Source organism: Anoplopoma fimbria, chromosome 24, assembly GCF_027596085.1.
Source record: "Anoplopoma fimbria isolate UVic2021 breed Golden Eagle Sablefish chromosome 24, Afim_UVic_2022, whole genome shotgun sequence".
In the NCBI taxonomy this organism is placed as follows: domain Eukaryota; kingdom Metazoa; phylum Chordata; class Actinopteri; order Perciformes; family Anoplopomatidae; genus Anoplopoma; species Anoplopoma fimbria.
Genome location: NC_072472.1, coordinates 24,789,826 through 24,815,815, shown reverse-complemented (window position 1 = coordinate 24,815,815; position 25,990 = coordinate 24,789,826). Strand labels below are relative to the sequence as shown.

The window sequence follows — 25,990 nt, the reverse complement described above, 5'->3', positions numbered from 1 at the left end:
TTTCTTTCTTTTTATGGGAATGTTTCACTTAATCTCATAAAGGCAGCGTGAAAACCTCCATCTGTTTGCCGAGCAGTTCAAAAGAGACTCCACATGCCTCCGCTTGCTGCTATATAAAAACAACATTCTAATGCAGATCTTAAAGAGGGCCAGCGGCTCAGCCTGCACAATGAGAACTGGGACGTGCCAGACGCGCCGATGGAAGATGGGAGGGTGGAAAGAGAATTAGGTAGGCAAACAAGGGGGAATGTGAGAAAGAGGAGAGAGGGACTGGCAACAACAAAAAAGGGAGGAGAGAGAGAGGGACGTAAGACAGAGTCCAATGAGAGCAACACATTTTCCTGTCAACAGTACTGCTTCTGACCTGCTAGACATGACCTAAATGACTGTAATGTAAATGTAATGACCTTGAAGGACTAGACAGACAGGACCGGGCGTGGGTCGCCCTCTGGTCTCGCCCCTCTGAATCAACCCATTCACCTCTCCCGACTCTCTTCGTGTCTACTGTTCTCTTTTCCTCTCCCTCGTCATGTTTCACCACGGGGCTTACCGGTCGCCTTTGTCATTAATAGAGGAATGTCCTGGCCGAGAACGACATCTCGTGTTTAATAGTTCGGCTCTTGAGCGGGGATTCAAGGGCGGCACCTTTACATTCAGGGACCAGGGGGTGAAGACAAAACTAAATTGACCCTACAGTTAGCGTAGGACACTCCTTTACTGAGGAACCAAACAAAAAAATACAAAAGGATAAATTACAATTATGAGATAATCATTTGTTTGATCGAGTCAAAGGTCTGTGAGACTGCAGTGTGACGCCTCTGTAATCGGGTTTTCCTGCACACGGGTGCCTCTGCACACCTCCAGGCCTCCTCTCCCCATAGCCGGGGCAAGACCAGGCCCGAATCCCATCTGCAGAGCTATTTTGACATGCCTGCCCCCTCCTTTAAAAAACTCCAAGGTTCAAACTGCTGGGAGATCAAAGGACTAATACTGCAGTAATAATAAGTTGCTGCCCTATGAACGACTCATTCATCGGGGAGAGGCAGAGATATAGTACAGTTGTAACTGGAGGGCCATTAAGAACTCATCACATGATTCCATTTGCCATCCCTTTGTGGAAAAACATCTTCAGCTCCGCAGACAGGAGGGAGAACCAAGAATGAATGAACTGCCAGCAATGCCAAAAATCTGAGCTGATAAGGAAGTGCACAAACTTCTGGCTCTCTCTCTGTGACGAAATCTCCGACACTCCAAATGTGGCCCAACACTTTGTGCATCCTCACTTCACCTCCCCAGGGCTGCAAACACACACACGCAAACACACACACACACACACACACACACACACACACCATCACCCCCCTTGCAGCCAGCTAAAGGTGTTTGGGAAGGAGGGATATTTTAATAACAGAAGTTTGGCACAGAATGGTATCATCTGGCCTCTCTCCGTCTTGATGAGCATGACACGGCATTCTATTTTTAGGGCAGCATTTTTCTCCGGCTGCCTGCGCCGACGACAGCCTGATGAAACCCTGACCCCCGCGCGCTCCCTTTGAAGTGACAAGTGAGAGATGGGCCGCCCTAATATAAAGCCCTCGAGACGCAAACACTTTGCATTCTCCAATGACGGTAGCAGGCCTGCGAGAGGGTGGCATGCTCGCTAGCGGATAAGAAGGCCTGCACACATAGGAGCTCACATGGGCAACTATACTGTGTTTATGCATGTTTATTTTGTTTGCAAAATCACAAATATGCAATTGATTGTGAAATATATTCTTTACTTTCTTTTACAGGCAAGTCTGGATTGATGAGCCTTAAGTGTTGTAGCCAACTGTCTCAAACAGCTTCATGTTTTCGTTTGAGGTTAGTTCAATGAGGCATTAAGTTGAATCAACAATCTGTTTCTCAGTTCTCCATTTGGCACAAATAACTGCACAAGTTTCTGCTGTTGACCACTTATCCACCAGATTTAAAAGTGCCATATACAAGACTGGGACTATTTGTAGTGCCTCTCAACATGGCGTCAGCTGATCTTGCAGATTGCAGCTAACAGCGCAAACAGTGTGAAAAATGGAATAGGTGCTGGCACGGGATGGGTGCCACACTCCTTTGACCATGCTGTCGGTTGTGATACGGTTTTAAGTTGTAACAACCATATGACAGCAGTGTAGAGCGGCGGCCGTGAACTAGCTAGTGGAGCACGCTCACATGCACGAACAGCAAGGGTGGCCGCGGTCCAAACATGTCAACAAAGAACGGAGCAGCTCAGATTACAACAAACACAGAGGGAGAGGGCCTTCATTCTCTGCACAGGTAGATATTACTCCACTATATCTTTACATAGCAAATAGTTTGCTGCTATAACAACACTCTAAATATAAAAATAGCACCTTAACTACAAAGACGACATGTGAGGCTGCTGCTATAACCTTGTTAGATTAGAATTACCATGACAGGGACTGATTTTTGAATCAGAATTGCAATGTTTTTTCAGTTTTTCTTAACACATATTAAAGACACACGGAATGTAGAGTTAAAGGGGGTACAGGAGAGAGATGTAAGGCAAAGACACTGCCTGAGGTGAAGGGGACAGGGGTATGCTGGTGTTTTTTAAAAAACAAGGGTAGTAACATGTCAACAGGTGTAGCTTCAGCTCATGGAGGCAATTAATTAAGATACAAATAAGATTATGATAATTACTTTATAAGATACTTACAGTAACCTACAGTATCAGTACAGTTGACTTGACTTTGTGAACAAAAACACAGCGCCAGACATTGAATCCAAGTTAAGTTAAGTGAACTCAAAACACACCTAGAAATTTTAAGTTGAATTTATTGAACAAAAAACTCCTGCACACTGTCTTCTTCACTTGCGTATAAATGTATTTTAGTCACGACGTTTCGGTACGTAGACCTTCATCAGGTTATTTTGAAGTTGAATTTATTTGAAATTATTAAAACATATATGTGTGTTAAGTGTAAAAAGATTAGTTGAGTCCACTTAATTCCCGGTTGATGTTTTACAGTGTAGTAAAAGGACCTGCCTGTAACACGTGAGACCGGAAACAATGGGGAATTCTTAGTTTACCATAGGAAAATAGGACTCTGCACAAAATATTAGCCGGAACGTGTTAAGAGGGACATAATTCGCAATCCACACATATACACATGCAGGTGATATTCCAACAGATTCTATTTTGGAGCGGTACTTCCCACCGAGCGGCACTGTAGACATCTCACTGTTTGTGTATAAAAGTTTTGCGGTGATGCTGTCGACAAGCTCAGAATTGGAGTGCGGAATCGGAGCTTGCTGTGTTCGCCCAACATGCCCATAGTGACCATTCAGAGCCAGAACACAACCCAAGTGTCATTGCAGTGAGGGGAGGAAAAAAAAGGGAAGAGCAGAAAAGTGAGAAAGCGAGAGCAACAAGCTGCTAATCGCCAGTCGCTGGGAAAAGAGAGCCAGCATCTGAAAACACGCCACCTCTCAAAGCAAACAACACGTCTTCCACATTTTATGTACGTGTGGGGAGGGCAGTTTTTTGTGCTGCCAGCTCAGAGTCAATGTTTAGCTTAGCAACGCTGGCACCGGACGATCAAACCCCACAGAGAACAAGACATGCGGAGGAGAGCTGCAGCCACAGCCGGGGCGTGCCGCGCTGAAAATACCCTTGACAGATGTCGCAGGTGTAATGCACGCACCTTTAGGCCAGATAATTCTCCACCTATTTAAGGTGACAGGATGAGTGGAGCGAGAGCAGCAACGGAGCACACCCTCAGTAACACCTCGTTGATAGACGCGATGACAGCGCTGCAATGAGCTGAACGACAACAATGCCGCAGGTCAAGGTGACATCTGTTAAGCGGAGACCTGTGGGCCTGTCTAACCTTCTCACGGTGTTGTGAACCTTTTTTTTTTAACTGGAAGACCTGCAGTTCAACTGCTCCTGGTCACCTGTAGGTTAAAAACTGTGTGTGATTGATTATTAATGAAATGGAAGGCATGTTTGTTCGCCTGAAGCTGTGTTTGCAGCAGCCCTGGGCCGGTTAGTGTTGTTTTGTAACTGTAGGAATTTAGTGGTGAGACGCACCATCAGGGGGTAAAAGTGTGGCATGTGATGGATAGATGGAGTGTCAATAGCCTCTGATATAATAATAAGCAATAAGTTGATATAACCTCTAATTCCTCTTCCACATATGTTTGTGTAGAATCACCCTGCTGCCACGAAGGTCACAAAATATCACACCGAGCACCTAATTCAATAAATCCCCTGAGATTTAACTAACCATTCATCCCTTTTCCATCTCATCTGCTAACCTGAATAGACAAATTTAACTTAATGCTTGTTTTTTTTTTCTTCAATTCTCTCTTTTTGTTCCACTGTTCCAAATAAAAATCCACATGACCGCGAAACGCAAAGCACACATACTTGTTATTGAAGTGGCGACAAAAAGAGGAATGCACTTTCTCATTGAGGAGGGAAACCTGAAGTATTCCTCTCATTGTCGGGGCCGCTCACAAAAGCCGAGCCCGCCCTGAAAGGTCTCCCCCAGCGAAAAAGGCGTGTTCCTATGCCCGCTAATCTCCCCCAATTGCACAGAGCTTGTGTTAAAAGTACACTGCCGTACAGTTTAGGTTCTGCCCCGCCCCTCTACAGATTCCACCATGTCTGTGAATTAGCACCACGTCCAGCTGGTGACCTCAGGTTTACCCCCGATTACGAGGCACTCAGGTGGTAAAGGGAGGGCACTGGCATCAGCAACACAGAGTAGTATGAATACAGCAGCCGTCTGTACCTAATGAGCATAAAATCTTTGCGAAATTGTGTACAGGCCCTCCCAGACAGATCGAGGTCAACACGGAGCAACCCGAGGTTCACTGCGGCTGGATCTTGAAAAATACTCTGCTTGCTCAGGGCTCTTTCTTTTTTAAATATTATTTGTCTGAGTCCCATGGGAATGTTCTCCCGTCTGTGTGACGACAACAGAAGACTTATCACCCTGTTTTCCTGTCCTTGGACTTCTAACGCAGCAGATACTTCACAGACATCCATTACAACTGACGGCTCATTTTGCGCTCTCAACCCTCGTTCCAGGTTGAGTTGACCCTTTTGGTAGCCAACACTTTGGATGGTCTGCCTGAGTGCGTCTCCGCACGTCACTTGGGTATTTTTTTTGGATGAATTCTACACAGGGTGCACAAACCAAACTGTTTAGAGTTTTAAAGAAAGGTGCTTGCCTCAACTTTAATGGTATCATGTCTTGTGGAAAGTGGAAAGTGCCCCAAATTCAGCATTTCTTATTTTTTCTCTTTTGTTTATGATCCAATGGCTCCGTCCTCACCTCATTACACATGCTATTGTTTTTGACAATGAACATGGATGATTCAAAAGGAAGTTCTCAGCCATGCTTGCGGTTCTGTGAGGCCATATGTAGGGAGAGCAGCAGGGCTGTACCGAATGTCATTCTTTTACATTTGATACTTGTATTGAGGTTTTCAAATGAAGCATCATACCTCTAAAAAGAATCAAAAATCCTCCACCAAAATCCAGCAATTTGGCAGATAAAGTGCATTCATTTGATTAACAGAGTTTAGTCACATCATCAGTTTATACTGAATTTATTTCTATTTAATTCTATTTTTATTAAACCATCATTGCGGTGAGCCGGAGAGCAAACCAGAGTGAACATTTTGTTTTTATGGGCAACAACTATGAATTGAAACAGAATATTTGGTTAGATAAAAACATGTTGGATCATCTATCGCTTTTCAATAATTTTTACTTTTGGAATTTAAAGCAAATGTTTGGATATTTAAAAAAAATCATACACTGGAATCTAATTCTAATGATGATTTATGATGGAGAGATATGATTCTGCGTGTGTAGTGCAGTGGATAAGGGGATGGCATCACCAAAGTGCCCATTGTTCAGCTTTATTAAAAACCCTGTGAGATATCTGCATCATCATGAAAGGAACAAGAAACAGAGGACGCTAGCTCGGGAAAGTACCCTCACAGTCACAACACCATCTATTTCAAAATAAAAGACAGAATAAATAGAGGCTAATCAAATTACAAATGACATCGTGGGTACCATAAGAGCCATAATAAGTGAAAAGAAGGCAGCCATTAGGCTGCTGGATTCAACGTACTTCCTACTGAGTTATCTTCACATTGGTATGAGCTAAGACAGCAGCTAACTTTAGCAGCAGAGGAAATGGGAGGGAAAGGACTGTGTCGTCAGGGTCAAACAGAGGAACGTGGTCAGTTAATCTTGTCGTTTCTAAAGAGAGAAGGAATGACACATACGGTGCCAGACAGAGGAAATATCTGAAAAGGCAAAACAGTCAGTGAAAGCAGTCAAAGACAGGAGAAATATTTGGAACAGTCATACTGCTGAAGCCCAAAGCCACTTCTACATCACTTTTGAAGCTGTTGCACTCAAGATGAAATGATAACAGCAGCGTAAACCCATCTGACAAAGAGCAGAGGGAATATGACAGGAAGACAGGGCTTAATGCTCAGAGGACTGAAAAACAGATTTGTAAATGCCCCTGCATGGTTTTTCAAACTTTTTATGCAGTGATTTACAGTTTATCTCATATTTAAACAGCAAGAAGTCTGTCGTGTGTTTTGTATGTTTAAAAGGTTGAAAAGAGGAATCTAAGTTTCAGAGGTGCATGATCTTTGCTGGTCTATTAACAAAGAGTCCAACTTTGAGTAATAGAAATAACTAGTTTATCCCTTTGAAGAAAACCGTGCATCTGTCTGGCAAAGACGAGTGAATAATGAATTTTCTTGGGAGAGAAATCAAAGCGAAACCCAGAAGTCTGCTAACACTGATGCATTTCATACTAGCCAAAATGTCCATTGTGTACCTGCTGCTTTTTGCATTTACTCTTAAAAGCTAAAAAAAATCCCCTTTTTCCAGATGTTCCCCTGTGTTCCTCCTGCTTGACTCGTCTCTGATGAACTGGAGACGTTGGAATCGGCTACTGGAGGAAAAGCAGCCAGAGGCAGCTGCCATTGCATTTCCAGCCCGTCTTTGCTAAAAAACAGCAGGCAGGACTAGTCTGAGGTCAGTGTCACCCCCTACAGACAGTCAGACACAAGGAGACAAAAACATTGTCATGAGGGCCGTGATTTATTCCTCTTTCAACGGGCTTCCCTTGTTTTCAACCACTTCCTGTCACTTGGACTGCTCTTCCTGGCCTGAAAGTTTAGGCCACACTAAAGGACAGATTTGACCACTGGACCAGTTTTCAGGAGTGAACAAAGTATTCATATTATTATCCATCCTTTAGTTACCCATTCTACAGCTGCAGAAGTTGTTACATTTTCGTGATCTGTTCTGATGATGGCTACTGTTTCCCTGTAAAAAACAAAAAAAACTCCCCTGGCAAACAGAGACTTATATATGAAATAAAATAAGTCAAGGAGCTGAATAATACATTTAATTTATCAACTAATAATGAAATCAGTTAAATAACTAAAATGTAAAAAAGTGTAAAATCTAAATCTTTGTACATTTCCTTTGACCTTCAATCAATTTGGAAAAGTTTTATTTTTTGCATTAACACAAGCTTAATACATTCTCTATTCCCTAATTATCCCACTCAACATTTGCTATTTTCTTCTGTGTATGACAATGACATGGACTTGCTTACGTTTCAGTATGCAGAGATAAATTAAACTTAAGATAACTGTGAAACAATGCATCACATCCTTAATCAAATGCTGAATAAATAATGTATTTGCAGGGCAGGGATTGGTACGGGGCTCCATCATATGCTTTTATGACATCACAAATACCACATATCGCTTCTCTATCCCTGAGACTGACACTGTCTTTGGATCGGCCTCCTCACAAAGTGCCCACCTTTCTACTGGATAGAGAAACATATTGAAGGCACATTGAAGTAACACACACACACACACACACACACACACACACACACACACACACACACACACACACACACACACACACACACACACACACACACACACACACACACACACACACACACACACACACACACACCGGCCGATGCACGTATACACGTATTGATGTATTGAGTAAGAGCGTTTAAACAGGATTACTGCACAATCACGCCATAACCCTTTTCATCTGAGAGGAGCAGAATCAAAAAGCGAGGCTTTCTATGAGAGTCAACAAGTTCAGACACGGGCCGAAGACTCAATCACTGTAAACGCTCGCTGTTTGCACAAAACGCTGGATTCTTACTGACGGTGGATCACAGAGCTGCAGTGGGAGAAAGTCAGCTCGGTGTCTCCAAGAGCACAGATTACAGCATTTACCCAGAGCAACGTTAGCTTCGTGTCGCATTTAGAGGATCACTAATGGCATGCCACCGCAATGTCTTTTCTCGTCGAGTCATGTGGTTCGTGGGGGTGACTTAGCTTGAGAACCTTTCCAGGGCTTTGGTGTCAACAGAAAAAGCCAGGCTGGCTAGCGGAAAGCAGATGGATCACTTCTAGCACGACATGCTGGCAGAGGAAGCCCGTGGCCTCTGTTTGTGTTGTGTTGTGTAATGATGCAAAACCACAGGAGCGGTGGAGGGTTTTCATTCAGGCATTTGCATTGAGAGAGCTGGATCTGAAACACAGATCTGTAGGAAACAACTGCAGGTCTTATTCTAGAATATTTAAAGTTGACCATGTAAAGGTGTTTTTAAAAATAAATAAACCATGTAGTCTACCCGATAGCTGAGTGGTTAGGTAGCAGACCTGGGGGTGAAGATGCCCTTAAAAACATGTGTAAATAAATGAATGCAAATAACTTCATAACATACCCCAAAAATAATGATAAAAAAGGCCAAGAGGTAAAACAAATAAATAAATAAAAAATAAGGGGAGACCATTACAATCAATTATGTTTTTCCTTTTACATTTTTCTATACTTTTCTTAATGTGAGAAAATTCCCTAAAGTACGCCTTTAATATTACTTTATAATAAGTGTTATTTATTGTTCCACATATGTTGTTTATTGTTGTTTCCTACAAGGTTTATAATCATATTCCTTTAGGGAATTCTACTTGTGTGTGATGAACTATAATATCCTTCTAAGATTGACCGCATTATAGGATTATTAAAGACTTCAACTTCAAAGATTGGAGTAGCACGAAAACTGCTCATTTCATACAAATATGTGAATGTGGGTGAGAGGTTGCCAGTGGTGCAAAATGCACCAGGAGAGGGCGATGATTAAATGCACAACTTCTTATTGAGGGCGTCTGGAGAAAGTGTCTCCTTTTAATTTGAAGATGCCCTGCAGGACAGACATCCTCAGAAATAAACAGAGGTGCAGTGAGATCCATTCAGTGAAACGAATAGCAAGAGAGGGTAAAGATAACTGCAAATCAGCAAAGGAATCTCCCATGTTCATGATGTCTCCGAGGATAGAAACCTCTGAAAACCAAAATAAAAACAAAGGACAACAATGAAACCTTATCCCTCAAGGTTTTCGAGCCTCACTTTGTTTGGTTTACAGTCTATTCCTAGTGTGTGTGGTGCAACACGAACCCTCTGTGGCCGTCGAGGTATCTATAGATCAGTGGGGCGGGCTGCAGTCAGACTAAACTGTAAACAAGTCCCATCCAGAGACCACGGCTGACCTGGCACCGCACATCCCGAGCACTCTGATTCATCCTCCTTTAAAAGGCCAAACTCTTCAACAGCTGCACGATGAATCCCCCAATAAATCCACCACGATCCAAAAGCTTTGAATCTCGCTACGGAAGTGAGGATGCAGGTGGCTGGAGCGGAGTTTACTGCAACACATACTTTCCAGACGACCAAAACAACAAGAGAGGACCCCCCCCCCCCGACCACCACCACCATCACCCTCCTCGCCTCCCCTCCCTCCTTCACTTCTCCTGATTTCAAAGGCGATCTGTAGGGAGGGAGAAAGCACTCGGAAGCAGCAGCCCTTTTGTTCCAGGGTACTTTTGCATGGGGGAGAGACTGTGTTTTGTTTATGGGACAACATAGTGTTGCCGTTAAGGCTTTAATCAAAACTGTTTTCTGGAGTCAGCCTTGAGTGACACCCCTCTGCCCACCCACCACCACCTACACCCCCCCCTTTGGCCCGCTTGGTCTGGTTCCCACTGGAGGAGCAACAGGAGGAGGAAGAAAGGAGCGGGGAAGTGTGGGAATGTCTCTACATCGTCGCCACGGCGGGCAGCTCCTAAACATGGCTTTAAATTAGGGGGAAAAGAAAACTCAGGCTAAAAAAAGGCAGTCGCCTAACTATACTCCTGCCTGCTAATTTGTCACCACTTGAAAAAAACAAGGGGGAAAAAATAGCAACAGTTTTAAATCACACTACTTTAAAGTTAGGAGATGCCAGCCAGTGTGTATGGTAGGATACTTAAACACAAGGGGGGAGATTTAGGTCAGTTGCACATACATCTAAACGGTTGTGGGTGGAATCTATGGAGCTCCGGCTGCGTTCATATTAGAGGGGAAGCAGAGTGTCTGGTTCTGGCTGGCCGGCCGGCTGGCTGGGATCGGACCAGTGACAGCTGGGGCTTGAAAAAGCCTCACATCCAAAGCCAGGGCTCACTGCCACTTGCTACATAGCAGCGCTGAGCTAAGCCCACCCCCTCCTGTCCAAGCCCTCACTCTGAAAGATCACTGTCCTGAACAAAACATTAAGCTCCTGCCAAACAATTCCCTCTAAAATCATCTTCTCTTTAAAGTCTAAATCCAAGAGCGGAAGAAGACGTGATGGCAGGATGGTTTATTTGTCTTCTGCCATGTCTGAGAGGGGAAGGGGTCACGGAGAGGGAAGTTTCTCAGGGCATGAAACGTTTTCAGCTGTGTGTGTGTGTGTGTGTGTGTGTGTGTGTGTGTGTGTGTGTGTGTGTGTGTGTGTGTGTGTGTGTGTGTGTGTGTGTGTGTGTGTGTGTGTGTGTGTGTGTGTGTGTGTGTGTGTGTCTGTACCAGCGTGTGCAGTACCTTATCGAGCAGCGGCAGACAGCGGGGTACCCTGTGCTCCAGTTTGACGATGGTGATGAAGTCATTCTCTTGTCGTTCATCCTCGCTTGTGTTGCACAGAGACAGAGGGTGATACTGCAAAAATAAAAGAAGAGAGAGAAAGAGGTTATCCTCTGATACGAGGAAAGGAAAATTATCACTTTTAAAATCTGAAATTAACAGCAATGCAGATGTCCCTGGTGGGATTTTTCTGGAGTAGAGGAATACATTTTTTATGTGTGCAGCCTTCATGAGAAGACATACGGCTCATCTACAGCTCCCAAGATGAAGTCTCTCGACCTAATCACACTGATGTATCACTTTGTTGTTCTTCAAAGATGTGAATTGGTCTCAAAATACCAAAACATCTGCAGCAATACCTTGTTATATTTCCTTAAAAGAACTGCCAAATTCCAGGGCAGTTGATTTGATCAAGGAAAGCCACACAACACCTTCTTTGTAAAATATCGCAAACAAAATCAGCTGAGAACACTGATGGATCTTATAGTCCAAATAGAGCTAGTACAGAATGAAATCTGCAGCTGTTATTTTTTAACACAAAGATGGAGAATAACTTTAAAACTGCACACTTTATTACTAATCTCATGTACCGGTGACAAGTACAGGACAAATGCGGATTGATGATAAAAAACTTAATTTGACTGGATCGAATCATCGGAAATATTTGACATACTTGAATGCACTTTGGTGTAAACTTGCTTTTCGGCACTACACTATTACTGAACATAACGTTTTGATTCTTTTATGCTTATCTTTTAAAGGAGGAAAAGAGAATTTGTTCAAGAATAATCGTAGTAAAGTGTAAAGATATTCATTCTCCGGTGAGAGGTGGCGTAGGTGGAGAAAAATCAAACCACAGCTGTAAACCATTTAAACGTATAACACTAACCCCTACAATCATACAATACATCCAATGTATTTATCCTGATATAACAAAAACACATTTAACCTACAGTATGTGACCTAAAGGAAGTCAAAGAAAAACAATGTTTGAGACAATCTGGACGGTTAGGAGCTTATGTCTTCAATGAAGGCGTTTCCTCTCAAAAACCTGCTCACAGTTGATATCAAGAGGAAAAACTTTGGCACCCTGCGAAATCAATTACATGGATGGCGATGTTCACTCCCACTCAAAGCCTTGAGGACTGAAAGAACGAGATAGTCTTTTGGTAGGAACATTTGATCCCCTCTGAAAGGGAGGAAATTCGAAGCTGCTGAAAGGCTGCATTTAAGGGCTCAAGGGATAGCAGCGGTGTTTGCAAGTCACAGACATGCTGTCACGGGTACAAGGAATTGCACGGCAGTCCAGAAAGGGAGCAAAAACCGCTCCTAAAAAACCACCCCCGCGCATCACAAAGTGTTCCTTACATGGCATCGATGAGGGCACCGACGTGATGCTCCTCCATCATTCCATGTTACAGCTCACCCATCACCCAGCAACGGCCCAGTACGCTGGGCTCACCCACACCCCAGCAGAGCGGTCCCACCCTGCCCTGCCATACCCTGCCGTCCCGACCTGGCTCTGCCCCGGTGGGCCCCTTCATGTGGCTGTGGGCTGAGGTCATGGGGCTCCCCCTCATCTCACCCAGCGGAAATCCCTAAATTAAAAAGACCCAAGGGTGACATCAACAGCTGGCACCCCCCCGGTCCAGGGGAATTGACGTAATGTGCTGCAAAGGGCTGGTGCATGTCTGTCACAAGGAGGGAGAGAGAGAGAGAGAGAGAGTAGAGGGAAAGACAGAAGACTCTGGGGCACGGAGGTAAAAGACGATAGGAGGGAAACACCTTGTGCGTAGTGATTGGACGGTGCAGTGGATTTACATAGCGCAAATAATTAATACGACGAGTGTTGATGACAAAACTAGTTGGGGAACCCAGCCAGCCAAATACCTCTGGCACAAACACCATCTGAGAAATGTGTTAATGACCCTCAGACCAGTGATTACCAACCAGGGAGAGTTCTGCAGTTGTCAGAGGGCATATGATAAGGTTATAAGGTTATAAGGAGTAGCTCAGCTAATTTAGAAATGTATGCATATAAATTAGAATTTGATTAAAGAAATATATGCACATATTTGCATTAAGGATTTTTTTTTTAAGTCTGAATAAAATACTAATTGGTATGATTGTGATCTTTAGAGACTTTACTGTCACAACCATTTAGCCAATTGAGGTCAGGTGTAAAAACTTAAAAGCCACGCATTAGGATTGAGAGTGCAAGGAAACTAGTTAGGGAAAGTAGGGAGCAAGCAGAGAAGTCCAATTTAGATATTTTTACTTTGCTCTCCCCTGCCTCTTTTTAAATAAATAAACATTGACGTTGGTGCGTCCCTGCGTGTTTCCTCTTCCTATCGTTGTATGAAAATGTTACTTAATATCCACTTTCAGATGAAATGAACACATTTGTAACATGAGGGATGGTGTCAGTGAAGGGGTTCTAGCAATCACCTGATAGGGACAACCTTATTCAACAGTTTTAATTGTGTCTCCTTAAAATGTTGTCATTTTTTTGTACGTTCTCTTAGGAATGTCCATGAACAGGAGCAATCAATGCACCAGCGCAAGCCCCTGCAGTGTGGACCTGTTTAAGCAACAAAAATACTTGGTTAGGTTCAGGAAAAGATTGTGTTTTGGATTAAAATTGGTATGTTTATTGCATAATTTACTAAAGTATGTAAGTAACTTACTTAAGTTTGTAAGTTATGTAAGAAAAGTAAGTTAAAATAAGTCAACATTAACTTTTTGTTTCACTCAAGACACGAACATCAGTCTCCTGGGTGAAAGTCCTATGTTTCTCTACTCTTGTGAGAGTTGAAGATGAAATAGGAAATTAATAATTCTGATTGAAGACTGTGCCCTGCATAATGTTTTCAGACCCTCTCATGTCTCCTGAATGGAAGCCCCTGTTATGGAAGCCATGCAGCTACACGGCATTGAACCCCTGGCCTGGGCTGCATGCTGCACTGCCAGCTGCCTCTACCAGTCCACATTTACTAGGCCCAAATTAGAGGCCTACAGCTGAACTTGGCCCTCAACAAAGAAAAAGAAATAAGAAAAAATATCTTTTAATGACACCACTTCACCGATGCCATGACCTCTGCTCTCTTTTTACTATAGGTTTCTGGGAAACGTAAAAATGACAACACTTAGAATCTTCAGGCTTGGTCGGTCATGTTTGGATCTTGTTGTGATATTAAACATGTCGACGCACGGGACGGTGCAATCATACCTAATAAAGCAGATAATAATCCCAAAGCTGAGCCAAGCAAGCTCTGAAGGAGCGGCTGGTTTTGCTCTCCTCTGGCTCTTCTGAGGCTCTGAGGGGAAACCACCTCTATGGTCACAGTGTCTGTTTTGCATCGTTGACAAGACTAAGCATTAACTTCTATTTTAAATATGCCCATACCACTTGCAATCAGATGGCTGCGAACACTCTCTCAATGTGCCACCATTGGTGCCATCTACCACTTAGAAACACGCTGCAATGGGACTATAAATCGCAACCAGGACAGACTGCAACGTCTTCATTTGTTTTTTGTGCGGCCCTGAGAAAAAAAAGGGGGCCTGGGAAACCAAATCACTGAGTCTCCATTTCACAGGGACTTGAAACCACAGGGCACGCAAGCAGCTCCCCACAGACTGTTAACAATGCTCACTCCTCCGTTCCGCCTCCTCCTCATCTGTCTAGATCTGTTGCAAAACCGACGGGGACATGTCCCTCGGTTCCTTTGTAGCCACGATTAAAGGCATTCCTTTCCAGCTCAATCAAAAGACTACCCCAAAAATATTCTGAGGCGAGCATCTAACAGCCTCAAAAACAAATACATGGACAGAAAAAGGGGAGAATAAATAGTAGCTGCGGTGAGAAGTCAATAATATATATTTTTTCCCCCTCTCGCTTAGCCCTGCGGATCTTCTTTTTTCATCTGCCAATAATCAGCAAGAGAGCTTTTCTAGTTCATCTGCTGCCAGCAGGGAACCAGGCCTAGGCAGTTATGTCAGTGTGCGTTAAGGGGGAGGAGGGGGAGGAAAAAAGAGAAGTGCACCTCTCATCAAGCTTCACCACTCAATTACCAGCCGCTCAGGTCATACGGCTCTTCAAGAATGATTAAAAAGAAGCTGATTGGTTTAGTAGGAGATGAGAGACATGCATCAGTGTGATAATTCTATCACACGGTACGAATCGAGACGGGGAGCGAGGACGGCAAACGGCTTCTTCAATGGAGCTCTGCCCAGAAGCCTGGAAAGCCTGCCAGGTTAGTGCACATCAGGGGAGAATTCAATCAACCCTGCCACATGGGAGCTTGCAGGCACACGCAGGCACACGCACACACACACACACACACACACACACACACACACACACACACACACACAGACACACACCTAAAAGCACATACTATCTTTTCCCCGGGTTCCACTTCCTCAGCGGGTGACTCCCACGTCTGGGCTCAAAATCTAATGAAGTCTTTTTGTCTCATTCATTCTCTTGACACTCCACCATTTAAAAACACACCTGTTCTGTGCATTCACCCCCCCCCCCCCCCCCCACACACACACACACACACATACAGGGCCAAAATCTTCCACACAGGCTGTTAAAGTGAGAAAGGAGTCAGAGTGCGCTGCTACAGAAAGCTAGCAGTGAGTTTAGAAAAGTTAACAGCATGACCTTCCTATTATTAGACTCCTTTCATTCAGTAATGTAAAACTCATTACAAAGTTAATTTCTATTTTGATTCTCTCTCACTCGGATGCACGGAAAGTGATTTGGCCTCACCACACAACATCATTTAATGATTCTATATCTGTCTCCGAGGTTGTTAATCAAAGCCCTGTCTTATTCAACTTGGCAGGAGATTCTGTAACGAGGGCAAATGTTTGTTTTAAGCGCAGAAAAAAAGGCGGTTGCCAAAAGGCGAAACGGCACCGCATGTTAAAAAGTTGAAAGAGATCTGAATCTAGTTGCCCCGGTTACTGGGTAACACGTACTGTGTGTCCCGCATTTGTTGAGGGATGAGGGAGCCTGAGGTGACGGGACGGGCTGAGACACTGACCCGCTGCTCCCCCAAGAGCACGGGTTAACGAAGGAGAGCGCAGCTATGCACGTCCCTAGAGGCACCTGAGCGTGTGCTTGCATGTGAACATGTATGTGTGTGTGTGCATGAGCGTGTGTCTACTTTGCGAAAAGTCCCTCTGTGTTCCTGCAGGGGGGTGAGTCTCTCAGCGCTGGGTGCAAGAGTCTTAGCGGTTATTTCAGGGGGGGGCTCGTTTTCTCAAATGTCATATCCGTCCTTGGACCAATAATCAAGCGGCGCTGGCTTCCACACACATACACACAGTGCGGTCCAGTTCTCAGTGCCACAGATGACACAGATACACATTCCTCATACCGCACTCCCCCATCAAACAGTATCCCATGACCCAACACTAAGTAGGTTTACATGGAAGGCTGATACGAGAGGGACGCCGGGGTCGGGCGGTGCCAGCAGAGCCGAGTCGAGGGTCTTTCTCTACCACAGCATCTGGAAAAAAGGCCCTCGCCTCTCCTCTCTTTACAAATGCAAACGAACGGGAGCCATTACTGCTTTGGTCCTGTCAAAACAAAAGGCGTGTCATCTTTCCCCTCTCGCTTTATTGACAGTGTCAGCCTCATATCCAGTAACGGTTACCGCAGAGAATGACTCAGGGGGGGGAACGCGATCCCATAATGAGGCCCAAATAATTACCACCAGCCCCAAATTTGCCCGGGCGCTTTCTTTAAGTAGCAGCGTTTCTCCCCGACTCCAGGCCCGTCAGACTGTCTCTGTTCTATAAAAGGGAGTAGACAAGGGAGAAGAAAGAACCTGGAGAGGGAAGAGGAACTGGTCTTGAAGAAAGGAAGCTGAGGAATGACCTTGACTGTTGTTGTTAAACCGAGCCACTGAGCACTGGTACCAGTGGAATACCACATGATGAGGGGATATACTTGTACTCGCATCCATCTTTTTTGTTCATTTAGCAGAAGGTTTTATCATGACATGCAGCAAAAAAAGTTGAACTGGTGATGAATTTAACCAAGCTAGGTACCTGTTCTTGGATCAGTGCAGCAGATTTTCACTAAAACTGAAAGTTAATGAAAATACTGAATACTTTTCGAGCTCAATGGGGGAGTTGTAATGCCATGAATTTGATTGTCCACAATCTGTAGTGTTATTCAACCAGGTTTTGGTTGCAGATCCAAAGAAATAATAGACAGTCAGAGGGACACACCCTGCGAGCGCCACAGAATTGTATTTGAAGCTCAAAGTACAAACAACACACAGAAAAACATTAAAATCATGAGCACTAGTGTGACAATAAACTACAATCTATGGCTGTTGCAACAAACTTCAATATGTTAGGTACTGACCAGTTGAAGTGGATTGTACATGAGACTACAAGAAGACATGTTGTGACACTGAGACCCCTCTCATGCCCTGCTTAAAGTGCCACAAAGCACATATTAGGGCCCTTTTTAGTTTTTATTATCAATATGGCTGCTACGGTAAATAAAAGCAGAATTACCTCCCTCTCTCTGAGACGGGTGACAAAGCACTTAGAGACACTCAATGGGCATCTTGTCTTGGTCGCATTGGGATCACCATGGAAACTGCTTGAGAAAAGATGGAGCCCCGTGTCCCATCCACGCTTCCTGCGCAGGTTCTGAGGTCTTACACAAACACGTATCTGCACACCGAAACATACACACCACCACCAATGACCAGGGCCGCTCCATCAGCCTCAGGCCGGCGCTGCACTATACATTTCAAAGCTCCCGAGGTGAACGTAAACACAGCACTTCCCTGTCATAACAAGTCAGTGGCCTGGTAACCCAGCAGTTTGTTAGTATTGCAGTGATCCTTCTTCCCTTTAGACACGGGGGCCAGATCCACAGGCCCTCCAGGCTTCCTCCGGCCCGTCCCCGGCCCGCAGGACCACTCTAAGGACTCTCTCAGGTTCCACAACATCAGTCGGAGAGAAAACCCGCACTTTTCAATGTGTCAATCACTTATGGTTGGGAAGGTCAGCTATGTGGAAAGAGTTTAGCCCGGAGAATGAGGAAGGGTGTTCACAGGAGGGAGCTCCAAATTATAGGAGGAGAGGAACAAAGAAACAGACAAAAGGGAAATATGAGAAGAAAGAAGCAGGACGAGCTGTCTGTTATAAGCTAATATGTACCCTAATAACTGTCAATTATGGGCTTTTTAAAACTTTTCTTAGTGAGTAATTGCACTTTACATCTGCTAATTAGGAGTACAGGTGAGGCTGATTGGGATGCCATTGCTTTTGCAGGTATTTGATCATAAACTTAAGTATTGGACAAAGTGAAGTCACCAGTTTTTATCATGATCAAACAATTTTCATGGCAATCTGTCTAAAAGTTATGAAGACATTTCACTGAAAATCGCAAATGCCAACCTCACTGTGGCACTAAAGGAAAGGTCAAAGGGTCACCAAAGTCATGAGGACACATGGTCTGAAAACCGTGTAAGAATACCAAATTATGCACCAATCCGTCCAGCAGATGATGAGATATTTTACCAGATAAGAGAAAACTTGGAAGATCACCAGCCAAGTCAGTAATATTCATCCTCTGGGGATAATGAATGTCTGCACAAAATTTCATAGCAAGCCATCCAATAGTTATTTAGATATTTCGGTCTGGACCAAATGGTGGACCAACCAACTCTCAGCAGAAAGGGAGGAGGAGGTTTGTAGTGTGATTCTCTTTAACAAGAGACAGGTGCCCTTTTTTTTACACATTTGCACATAAAATTAAACACCAGTAGGCTGCTGGGGGTGCTCTTAACATCCCTCTTTCATTTGGAAATACAATCCCATGTCCGTCCGTCCCCCCCCGAACCCACCCATTAACATGTCTCCTGTGGCAATATGCTGTTTTTGAAGAGGGGTCAAACTTTATTATGGCATATGAGAAGGAACCATTTTTCTCCCTTCCCGCTTCCTCTTGCTGCTCCTGCTTTCCAACCGTTCTTCCAGTCAACCTCATAAAGCCCTAAACCCTTAAACGCAGCTTGTGGGCTAAAAATGGATGCAACTGTACGGTGGCATACGCAGCCAAAGAGCTTTCTCTTTGTTCATGAAGCCCTGTGTGAGGACGCGGAAAGCCTGAAAGTTTAACTATACAACTGCCATTTAAAATCAATCATTTAAAGCTAGGTTTGGTAATCATGAGAAACCAGCAAGAGTATGCTAGATTTACGAAATTATCCATCTGAAAAATAAAAACCCTGCCCCAGTGTTGCAAACAGTTTTCCAATGAAAGTAGCTAGCAAAATCTAGCAAGGAAGTCGCCAAGTAATGACTGACAGCACGTCTCTTCAGGCCTCCCTCCAAAGCCACTCCCCAAAAATCATTAATATGCAACAGCCAAAGATACAGGATTTTGTTATCCTTTTTTTTGATCAGAGCATTTGATTCATTGTTCGCTGTCGGAATATAATGAGAATTTCACAAAAAAAATGTACCTACCCTAGCTTTAATAAAGAGCAAAAATGGAGATCAGTTTGAAGTATGCAACTGACTTCCCCCCATTTAACACCATATTTTCTTATATTTTTAACATATGCTCACCATTCTTATTCATCAGAACAAGTTAAATATACTGTAATAGCTTTTTTGAAATGCAAAGTACCACTTTAAATTTATTTATAAGTAGGAAAATGATTTAAATATTGTGTAATGACTCTTGACTGAAATATAAGTTCTGACATGTGGCTCTGTTTAATGGATCATGCATCTTGTCTACCAGTTGGCGACAGGTGTAGTTCACCTGTTTTCTGGTGAAAATAATTCAATTGTGAATGAACTATAAACGGTTGCAGGGAAATGTAAAGCTCAGTAATCGGGTCAAGGACCACAGCACTGTAAATCATTTTCCCTGAAATACTCTCCGAGGCATCCCCATCCTCCCCATCTGCTCAAAACAAATGACGGACAAAAATGACTTAACCCACTGACTTCCTCTTCCCCTGAGTTAATTCCTATAACATCTGTCCTCCAGTATTTACACTTCATGTACACTGCAAAAACTTCCCATGCTAACAAGTCATGTAGTTATGTTCATCCTTAAATCTTATTTTCCTGGAAAGACGAAATCAAGGAGAGTCTAGAAAACAACTTCTTAGAAAGGTCTTAGTCTCCAGTGTCTCTTTTAAGATGAAATAACTCCATAAAATATTTTATTCAGATGAGCGTTTTAACTGTGCAGTTGTCATTACCTACTATTCTGTCATGGAACACTGTTAATTTAATCCAGGGGGAGGATCCCATGGAAAGGAGAAGAGAAGAAGAGACACATATTTCTCCACAGATGTCACTGGTCTGCCACCATCCCTCCACTCCACCCTACCAGGAATCCCATAATCACCTGTGGCCGATGTCGGAGAAACGCTGTCGTAAAGGCAAAGAGCGAGCAAACACAACAACTAAATAAAGGGCTTCGCCATGTTATTTTTACTCTTCGCAAATGTTTATGTGACCAGATTGCCCGGGCGCCACACATGCTGCATCCTTAGCAACCCCACAGTAAATAGTCACAAAAACACCAGCAGAGAACTTCACTGATGTGGCCGCAGACTACTTGCAACACACCTTGTAATTGGCAGCGTGATTGTTTTCTTTTTTTTTGCGCTGCTATATTTCACTTTGTCTCTGGGGCAGGAGATGAAGCAGCCTGATATATGGTGGGTGTGCTGAGAGCTTTTCAAGACAAACCAGCGCAGATGTTTCTGTCCGACGTCGGTGGGACAAAGCACACTGACATTTGGGCGTATGGATATCCACCGGAGTCCGTGGAGGGGGGGCCTCAACCTCCTGTTGTGCTACGTCGCAAGTGATCCCTCCCTCCACCACCCAACATTTTTCCCACCTTTTCTCCAAAGGCGCCCCTGTCTTATGGGCGCTGTGTGCTCCGGCCCCCAGCTGGGTCCTGTCTTGTTTTACTGGCCAAAAGCAACGTATGCTTGTGTGTACAGAAGTATGCATGCACTATACACGGGTAGGGGTGGAGGAGGAGGAGGGTGGGGTGATGGGGGTAGACGTCGCTGAGGCGTGGGCACGCGGCCAGGAGCAGGGAGCTCCTCGTGAAATGCCATGGAAAAGTGAGACAGAGGAATGCAGACTCCACTGAGCAGTGTAAACAGGCCGGGTGGAGAGAATGCTGCCACGCCGCTTTGAAGTCGCCTCATCTCCCTGTCACACACACACACACACACACACACACACACACACACACACACACACACACACACACACACACACACACACACACACACACACACACACACACACACACACACACACACACACACACACACACACACACACACACACACTTGTGACCCACCGCTTTGAGATTAACCGAGTATGCATTATCTTAACTATAGTGACCCATAAGTTCTGCTTTGTTTGGGCGGTGACATGAATGCATACCTTAAAACACGGCATGTACAGAAGGCCCTGTGTGTGTGTGTGTGTGTGTGTGTGTGTGTGTGTGTGTCCAGCCCCGGCTCAATGTCCGGAAGACATACACTCTATTTATTACCCAAACACAGATGCACTCACTTGAACACATGAGCACATGCACCCACCCACGCACATGCTTACAAGCAGTCACATACGGCACGTCCACACACACACACACACACACACACACACACACACACACACACACACACACACACACACACACACACACACACACACACACACACACACACACACACACACACACACACACACACACACACACACACACACACACAGAACGTCGTACAGGAAACTCACACCTGCTCTCCCACACTTCAAAGCTCCCGGCCTCGGCTGACGATAGTGAGTTTTATGAGCCGAGTCCATCTATCTCCCTGAACTCCTCGCCTCCCTTTTCACTGCACCCCCGCAAGCCTCCCACCCACCCACCCCTCCACTGTAGTCCCGCTTCAATATGGCCTTTCAACATCTTTGTTGAGCGTGCAGGCAGTGATATCAGGGCGAAGAATGTCTCCGGCGTAGACAGTAGACACGCAGGCACCGGAGCCTCCACCTCAGCGTCTGAGCCAGGCCGGCTGAGGAATCCACTCAGGTCGGCAGGTAAACACTGCTGCCCTTTGATCGCCACTCTCACTTACAAGCAGTGTGTGTGTGTGTGTGTGTGTGTGTGTGTGTGTGTGTGTGTGTGTGTGTGTGTGTGTGTGTGTGTGTGTGTGTGTGTGTGTGTGTGTGTGGGAGAGAAAGAGAGCGTGTTACTGAACAAGGGTCACTAGGGTGTAACGGTATGTGAAATGGAGGTTAAGTGCATATTGTGTTCAGGGTTTGGTGTGCTTATTGTACAGTAGGAAAAACTTAGAAAATCCTTTTCATTTATTTTGAAAACATTAATGTTCATTAACCATAATTTGGGTTTTAAAAAATGAAGGCATGTTAACATACACTATGATGAGTAAATTAACGAAAACAAAGGGACATTTAAGAGAAGGTCAGTATTAATTGCTATTTTTTAATTATATGAATTAAATTTCAAGCATACTGTTTAATGTGTGGAAATGAATGAACATATGCGCCTTGGGCATATGCATATGCTGAGTATTGTCAGCGTATACGTACAGCGTCAGGTGATGCCATCATTAATAAGTAAACATGTGTGATGCCACTTCTTTGCCATCTGTTGTTCCATTGGCTTCTGTAACGCAGTGCAGTCGCTCTTTGAGGATTTCTTTAATCTGTCTTTCCGAGAAAGTGAAGAGGGTTTTTTATCTATATTCTAAAATAAACAAGGGTTTATTACAGCACTTTCAATTAGAATTTGTGATTTGAAAAAGTTAAAGGTAACATATCATGCTTCTTTTCAGGTGAAAACTTCATTTTTGGGTTTCTACAAGAACATGTTTCCAGGCTTTAATGTTCAAAAAACAGATTTTTCTCATACTGTCCGTCTGAATATACCTGTAATAACCCTTTGTCTAAAACACTTTGTTTCAGCAGCTTGGAAGAAAATATGGCACATCTTTGGCAGGTCTCAAGCCCTGGGTGGAGATACTCGATTTATTCTAATGAGCCTGCATGTCTATGGCTTGTTGATTTGCATGTTTTCTGATCCAGGCAGCCCACCAGTAAACTGACTGGATTGATTTATTTAGTTCGTGGGTCGGTAGGCGTGCAGATACCTAAATGTATGTGCACAAGCACTGAAAGAGTGAGTTTTTATGATATGTCCCTTTTAAGTGATAGCTAATTTGTAACTTTTGGTCCACCCATTCTTCTAATGTAATTTTTTTCTAACCTTTTTGCTGTAACTTCTGCTTTCTAAGTTTTCAGCCTTCCTCTCCTGCCCTTTGTCTGTATCATAGCGAGCTACTGCCTTGGAACTTGTGGGAAATAGTGTTTCTTAAAGACAAAGATTATTATCAAATAATAATGTCAATTATTACAAACTGTCTAGATAAATGCAGTGAAATGAAAAGGCAGGTCTTGGCCTTTACCATGAAGGTGATTCTAGCTAAACAGGCTTGGCTAACATGACTAATGAACCATGTTCAACAACACAGTCACAAACTGACTCAGTGCCAATGTGTTCCTTTGATTTTACCTTATGTTCCTCATGTCTCAAACGGCAGACTGTAATTAGACTGTATCAGACCTATTAATTGGCGCAATTAACCAAAACAAGTTAGGTTTAGCATCAAACAGAACGTCCTGTTACAAGCCGTTTAGGATAGCGTGGGTTCATGTACAGTTACACTCCTTCTCCCCATCCCAATTTTAGGATCGTCCTACAGTGAATAATTCAGTCCTTATCTTCAGTGCCGGAAGTCTTAAATACTAGACACAGTTGTATGATAACATCTGCCTGCTCCAGCAGCAGCACACACTCAGCACCGCTTACCGCCAAACACTCAACACATCCATATGTACACTCATAAAAGTCTCTATAGTGTATATACACATAAATCACTTGTAACATTATGTATACAGTACACACACACACAGTACACTAACAAAGTAAAGCTGAGCCGTGGCTGCTGCTGCTGCTGCTGCTGTCTGCCATCAGAGGGCTTTCATTTTCACAGAACTGTGCCATCTCTGTAGGAAGAGTCTGAGTGTCTTTGGACATCAGCACACAGTCCCATGAATGAACTCTGCAGCGTTCACCTACTGCAGTTCTGTTGGGCACCAGCGGGGAAAAAAAAGAGAAAAGAATAGATAGATAGAGAAACATCTAAATTGTAATCCAGAGGCTCGAGAGAACAAAAAGGCTTTGCGCAAATTACATTTATTTAGAAATCATTCCTCATTCAAATATATTTTGCGCATAATTACAGAAGGTTGAAGACTATGTTGAGCGTACTGAATCCAGACTCGATCTGCCTCAGACAACAAAACACCAGACGTCCTTCTACCGCAGAGCAGCGGCAACATTACGGCGCACTACTTCCTACTTTAAAGGCCTTTCAGCAGTCTTCCGCTCTCTCTCTCTCTTTCCCTCTCTCCATCTTTCGTGGGATGAAAGGTAGGGGAGTCCGGAACAGAGCGCGGCCTGTCATCACCACTTCACTGTCATATCATGGGGAAGCTCTTAAATTGGTACTTGTGCTGCCTGGCACGGCAGGTCCGCTGGTGTATTCTGGTAGCCGCTAGACAAATCTCTTCAACAGGGACAGTCTTGTCTGTGATTTAGGGGCCCCGGCAGACACCACAGGCAGGCTCCACTACTGGCCCCCATGTGTGGGAGCGCTTGGTCAGGAGGGTAAGGTACAGTAAAACAAAACAAAAAACATTTACCTCAGCTATGCCTTATTCTCTCCTCCTCTTCCCAACATGGGAGCTTTCAGACGAAACATTTCTGTTTTTCTGAGGATTGTTGGCAGCAACAGAGAAGGCCCCCTCAGATCAGACTGCACTTGAGTTTTGCAAGCATTTGTTTTCCTTTTTTACTATCACTGCCTGGGATTCATCGTAAACATTCTTGATGCCGGTTTTGTCTGTAGAAAAGAGCAGGTATGTCCCTGACAGAAAGTGTGCCGTCCCTTTGCTACCGTCTTTTAGCCTCTGACAAATGACTAAACCAGTCCAGGGTCAGTTCCATGGAGCTCCTGAGGTAATTTCCTGATGGAATATGTATTTCAATCTCAGCTTTTCATGGGGTCTGACTCTTCACTCCTGAGTCTTTTCTTCTAGGCTCCATTGAAACATTCCCCCTCTGTCCTTGCCTTGTCTTTAGGGTTAGATTCATGGCTGGCACTCCCCGTGTTTTCTAACATGGTGGCTAACCCAACAGCTCTGGACACAAGCCTAGGCCATCACTGACATACACAGAGAGAGTTGGCAGTCCTCAAGGGCATATCCCTCGACTAGAGTTTCACGGGCCTGACCAGCCCGGCCTTGAGCATGTAAACACCAGCGGGCTGCCACCAGGAGGGCTGGAATCACATGGAGACTGTACTCATAATACAGGGATACTGCAGATGGCAGACATGATGCTTTGAGATGGAGGAAAGCCACATAGCCACGCATTATAAAGTATTCAACATGACCATGATTTGCTATATGCTTGTTATTTCATGCCGCAAATGGTAAAGAAAAAAAGAAAAAGAACAATAAAAAAAAAACAATCCATTGCTCCTTGTCCAATGTCCAAAGGCCAATGTGGCATGCAAAAAAACATAGATTGCAATAAAGCTGAAACAATCAGACAATTAATCAATACCAACACCAAAAAAATTTGATTTTGAATTTGGACTGTTAGTCAGGCAAAACAAAACATGTAAGGATGTCATTTTGAATTTTAGGAAACTGTTTCATTTTTTACACCAATTTATTGAATAATTGATTAAATAATCCACTTATTAATTGACAATGAAAATGATTTTTAGTTGCAGATTTCCATTTTTGAAGAAGCAACCAAAACGCGGGTTAGAAGACTTT

The 25,990-nt window shown here is 44.0% G+C and overlaps 1 protein-coding gene across 1 annotated transcript in view; it reads right to left on the bottom strand.

Annotated features, from left to right (window-relative positions):
* LOC129113214 (E3 ubiquitin-protein ligase RNF43) overlaps positions 1-25,990 on the bottom strand; it is a 77,977-nt gene that overhangs the window by 18,191 nt on the left and 33,796 nt on the right. The window contains exon 2 of the mRNA XM_054625415.1: positions 10,988-11,101. Within this exon, the coding sequence (XP_054481390.1) occupies positions 10,988-11,101 (114 nt within the window). The remainder of the gene's footprint in view (positions 1-10,987; positions 11,102-25,990) is intronic.